Source organism: Camellia sinensis, chromosome 8 (assembly GCF_055761805.1).
Source record: "Camellia sinensis isolate YWXY chromosome 8, ASM5576180v1, whole genome shotgun sequence".
In the NCBI taxonomy this organism is placed as follows: Eukaryota; Viridiplantae; Streptophyta; class Magnoliopsida; order Ericales; family Theaceae; genus Camellia; species Camellia sinensis.
In genome coordinates this window covers 57211012-57217041 of record NC_138968.1, presented here as the reverse complement: position 1 = coordinate 57217041, position 6030 = coordinate 57211012, and the positions used below count along the sequence as shown (strand labels likewise).

The following is a 6030-nucleotide window of genomic DNA, read 5'->3' as shown; positions in this document are numbered from 1 at the left end:
TTATTTCAACCTTCTCGATGATCAATTGAAATAACGTATTAATACAACTTCAGATAATGAACACATTAGAACTATTTTCATGGTGTTCAATTGGGAATGACACTTAACAAGGGATGAAATATAGAGTCCCTAAAATCGATCTATTAATCATGCCCCCAAGGAGTGAGGATCGCCACGTGGCGGTCACCTACACCTAGCTCTTTTTATCGAGCAAAAATTCCATCTAGTAATATTGGGTTGCCAGCAAACTGTCTTCATGATGGTAGAGACCTTCTCAGATGACAAACAGTCATGGTAGTCAAGTCATGTTGATGCTCTCTACTTGGGTAAATGGGTCATAACGAAATTATGTGTATGCCTGACCAATCTCTATCAGAAGAAACCTATCAGTAGTGCCACTGAAGCTAATCATTGTTGAGTTCAATTTGTTTCATGATGTTAGATATATCTTCAACTCTAATAGACATGAACTCAGAATGCTCGTCAAGATTTTTAAGAATCTCGTGTAGCTGTTCCCGGAATGCTGCTGATCGTTCTCTTTCATGCTGCAGTTCATTGTATAGTTCCTGGATTTTCTTGTCCTTCTCTTCCTGCAAAATAGATTGTAGGCTCTCACAATCAGCTTCTACAAATAAGAGCTAAGATGAATCTTGAAAACGGTATAACCAGAATCACTGTCATAAATGCAAATGACATATGTGTATGTGTGTCTCTGTGTGTGCACTTTTGTTTCCTTTTCTTATAACAAGAAATATTTATTCAAAGAGGCACCAAGCAGGCTGCCCAAATGCCAGGGACAGGGGTGGGTAGTATAATTATTCACATTATTTGGAAGTTTCCTTGATCCTCCAGCCGGATCAGCAGCGGTACTCAAGTTCTTGGAAATAAGTAAGCCATTTCCAAGACTGCAGTCCAATGGATACATGAAAGTGATGGAGTTGCTTTTACTACAGAACTATGCCAGTGTGAAACACACCAAGCCAAAACAGAGAAATCTCAATACAGCCCAGACTGTCCAGACTAAAATCAAAAATCAAATAATTGCTCAAGGATCAATATACTCTGAGTCCAGCAAATGCTATATTGAGGGGTTTACTTCCCAATACAATATCAATATGGTCCACATTCGGCCCTTCAAAGTTAACACAATTCTTGATGTTACATTGTCAGGCATACTTCATGTACTCACTTGCATTCCCAATTTTTATTATCGGAGCCCAATTGGTCTGACATTGCCTATTCCTGATCTTTCAAATGCTACAGAAAAAGTCATTGTAAGCTCATGTCCAGAAAATAAATCAGATTTGACTCAGAAGCTAATTGGCTCAAGTATCAAAAACTACTTTGTGCATAACATAATAACTCACAAAGAAAGTGCTGCAATTAGATGAATGAAAGCTTTGCAGATAGTCACCAGGCTCACTGGGAAGAATTTGCCACAAGGAAATATCAGAGCAACTAGATTCCTCTCATAGCATCTTAAATTATTTATATTAAAAGGCCCGTCATAGTCTTATGACTAATGACATTTTTAGGGGAAACAAGGCCTAATTGCATTCTTCGTCCTCAATGGTGTATAATGTGGAGTACGAATGAGGAATCCATGGATCACCTTTGTTTGCATTGTCTACTGATATTGTTCTCATGGTACATGTTATTTCAGGTGGTGGAGATTTCTTGGGTGATCCCGGCTACTAGCATTCAAATGCTTGTGATCAAGGTTTTAAAAAGCGGTCACAACTGTTACGTGACGGCTGTTGTGATTACCGCCACCCGTTACAGTTGCTTTTGCGGTGTGATTGAGATTCACAGGTGTGTCAGCTGTAGCGGCTATTATAGCGGTCGTAATGGTGCCGTAATGGTTCTAAATTGCTTCTTTTGAAAAAAAAAAAAAAAAAAGAAGATGAAAATAGGGGAAGAGGGATAGAGAGAGAACAGGAAGATGAAGGAGTAAGAGATAGAGTGAGAGAAGAGGAAAGATGATGAACATATTATTGATTTGTTGAAGTTATAAGACCTATACTATTCTATTTAACTTCTATCACTCAACTATTTTGTTTGTGTGTGTCTATCTATATATTGTTTGATAATAATAATAATAATAAGTGTAGTCATCATGTATTTGACTTGATTAATATATATATATATATATATTTAGGCTCTTATTTATTCTCTTACTTTTGTCATTGTTTATCTTATTATCTTATATATAATAGTTAATGATTGATTTTTTTGTAGAATAGCTAGAAAACATAACACATATAATTATATATTAATACATATTTTATACATGTCAATTTCTTTTGATTAGTTTATTTTATTTTTATTTACAGGTTATCCAAAAAGTGAATGAAGATTCAAGTGCTCCAAACCTAAAAAAAATAAATAAATAAAATAAAATAATTCTTTATAATTTATTTTTAAATTTTTATATGATTACATTAGCATGTATAATTTATTTTTTAAAACTATTCAAGTTAAAATTTAGATATACTTCCACAAGTATAATAATTAAAAAAATAATTTTATACATCTAAGTCCAATAATAAAAAAAAAAAAATTGTTACAAGCATAATATGGATTTATGATATATGAAGTCATTAATTATTAAAATAAAATATAAAAAACTCAGTTTATAGTGATTTAAAAATATGAAATATATTGGATCATACTTAAAAATTTATAAAAATTGATCAATATTTATTTTAAAACCCAATGAATATGATTATGGAAAAAAATGTGTATCGGTAAGTTTTGTGAAAAATAAAAAAATTCACGGTTCCAGTTACCGCAACTGTTACGCTATGGCCTTTACACCCCGCACCCGCAACCACAACCGCAACCTCGCCACCGCCACCGTTACGGTGACCGCAACCGCTTTTCAAAACCTTGCGGCTGGGTGTCCGAACTACCTTACACACACCTCAACTAATCCCAGGACCCACGATAGCGTCCATGCCACGTGGATCAAGCAAATCTTGAGTAAAGCCTACAAACGTGACCACAAAGAGTTGATAGCACCGAGTGGGAATTGAACCTAAAACCTAGAGGGAACACACTCCCAAACCCCAAGCTACATCCACTAGGCCAACCCCCTTGGGGTCAGAAATGATAAGATTTTTTTGGACAAATTTGAAGATGTTGATGCCTTACGTGATAGGGTTCGTCATTTGACTTTTTCGGTATCGGTTTCATCTCCCCTTGAGGGGTATCCTTTGTTTTTTTTTTTTTTTTATCTTCCTTCAGTGGACTTCTTGTCCTCATACTACTTGTACTTTTGTCCCCTTCTTAATAAAATTTGTTTGTAACTGATCAAAATTAAAATATATAAAACAACAAAAACAAAAACAAAGGTCAGTCTTAAACAATACATTTTCTTGAATTCCATATCCTTATTTATCACCCCTCATTTTTTATTAGATAAAGTGAAAGTGTCATACCTTTTGAAACTTTCTAGACAACAAAAACAAGAAATTAAAAATCAGAGAAAAAACAAAAAAATAATAATAATAAAATGAATCTGAAGGGGAGATAATAGTATATAATGGAATTGAAAACTCTATACACAACTAAAAAAGTACTTCTGATCTCACCACAGATAGTGCCTTAATACCAAACAAGCTACATCAACAATATAACCTATCTCGCTGGAATATGGATACCCAAACAAGCTAGCTTTATAATGCACTGTACGGTAGCTTGTTTGCAAAGCTCATCATGCCCTGCAATAACTACCACAGACACATCCCACTAGATCAAAAAGTCTACAGTCCATCTTCCCCAACTGAACAGCGTCTAATACATATCTGTCATGATTAAGATTCTTCCCGCTATTACGAATACAAAATCAGTGGACTTCATGCATATTTTATACCCAGCATGGACAATTCTACTAACGTGCAATGCCTACATCCAGCATTGACAGTACTTACTCTTACAAACATGTCCGATCTTTTCAAAAAGTCTGAAATTTGAAAACGTTTCATGATATGGACAATCAGTCAACATTTCTTGAACAATTTATACCACGTTGTAAATGATAAATCACTTGCAAACATGACTACCTCTTTATCTTTTCAAGAACAAGAAAATACTGTTAGATGGGGTTATATGCAAACTACTACAAGAAAAACAAATAGAAATAACATACTGATAATAAAAATTGGATAAATGACGGTTTTAAGCAACAAGGAGCTACTACAATTAGGTTTGCACATATGGCTGCATCCATACATGATATATTAAATATATAATTGAGAGAAAGTTATGACTTATGAGCACAAACCAAAGCATAGACATTCATGCAAACACATGCAAATCCTATTTATACATATACATATATGTATGTGTATATTAAAACCTAAAAGGAAAATTATAAAATGGGGGAAGAGTACATTCATGGTACTACCACTGCATCTATTCTTATTGCCCCCTATCCAAGCATGCACTGTGTGTGTGTACGCGCGCGCACGTGTGCATGTTATGTAGGATGAAGTCTAATGTGGCCTGACCTATATACACATTTGTTGTATTATATTAGTGCTAGGCTAGCAAAGGTCAGCAATTTTGTGATTTCTATATACAAACCTTAGGTAGAAGCCAAGCCACATCATGAAAAGAGCAAATTGAAGGCACCCATGTTTGTTTGGAAGCTTGAAGTGACATGAGAGATATTCATCGACATGTGAAAGAGCTATGGAAGAACCTCACCGGTATGAATAAAACAATGAACAAAGCTTGAATTGAAGTCTAAAGATCTTCATCAACACAAGGGGGTGAGTGCTATGGAAGATCTTCATAGGCATGAAGAAAGCACAGGAGATGGAAGGACCAGGTAGGCATAAAGAGGACTTGAAAAAGTCCAGGTTGTATTGGCTTCGTCAACCATGGCTTGAGCCTGGTTGACCACAGCAAAGTTCCAGTGACTGAAATTTGCCAAACTTACAGCATGGTTGACTATCTCAGTGAAGTGGTCAACCATCCAGAAATCCGGAGAGTACCTGGAAAAGACCATACTGCAACTTGGTCGACCATTGCAGCATAGTGGTCAACCACCCTGTTGAAATTTCTTAAGAATATTAACATTGTCGTTGGAGGCTTGGCTATATGTACCCCCAGCACCCCATTTAGGGTTTTTTACGAGAGCAGGCACACTTTATATACCTCTGGTAAACTTTCATACACTACTTTAAGTGTTGTTCCTTTGCAGGAGAAGGCTTGTGCTGGAAATTTGTGTTAATGTATATAATAAGATAGTGGCATGTATATAATATGATAGTGGTGTTGGTGAAGGATAGTGGCATGTATAGAATATGATAGTGGTGTTGGTGGTAGATAGTGGCATGTATATAATATGATAGTGGTAGATAGTGGTAATATATAATATGTAAGTGGCATATAATGGGTTATAATGATGTTTGTAATATCTCCTATATAAGGAGTGTCATTTGGTCTTGTAAGATAAGAAGTTTTGAATATAACAGAAATATATTCATTCTTCCTCATATTTTCGGAGTTCTTCTTCCTCATATTTTCTAAGTTGGTATCAGAGCAACAAAAAACACAGCAGCCCTAAAACCGTCATAGCCATGTCGGAAGTCACGTCCGAAACCACTTCAACCCCTGCCGCTGCCATTCCGGTGAAAACGTCCAACTCTCACTCTGTCCAAATCACCACCATCCGCCTAAATGGTGATAATTTTCTCCGCTGGTCACAATCTGTCCGGATGTATATCCGTGGGCAAGGAAAGATCGGTTACATCACTGGTGACAAGAAGGCTCCTGCTGTTAATGATCCGCTGTTCGACAGTTGGGACGCTGAAAACTCCATGGTTATGACATGGTTGGTCAATTCCATAGAGGAGGATATAAGCTCTAATTACATGTGCTATACTACTGCACAAGAATTGTGGGATAATGTTAGTCAGATGTATTCTGACCTAGGAAATCAATCTCAAGTTTTCGAATTAACTTTGAAATTGGGAGAGATTCGTCAAGGAGATGATTCCGTCACCAAATATTTCAATTCGT

At 35.9% G+C, this 6030-nt stretch overlaps 1 protein-coding gene across 1 annotated transcript in view; it reads right to left on the bottom strand.

Moving 5' to 3' along the window:
• The window catches only part of LOC114276932 (uncharacterized), a 30986-nt gene continuing 24956 nt past the window's right edge, over positions 1–6030 (bottom strand). The window contains exon 3 of the mRNA XM_082882729.1: positions 1–590. Coding sequence (XP_082738855.1) covers positions 405–590 — 186 coding nt within the window. The 3' untranslated portion in view covers positions 1–404. The remainder of the gene's footprint in view (positions 591–6030) is intronic.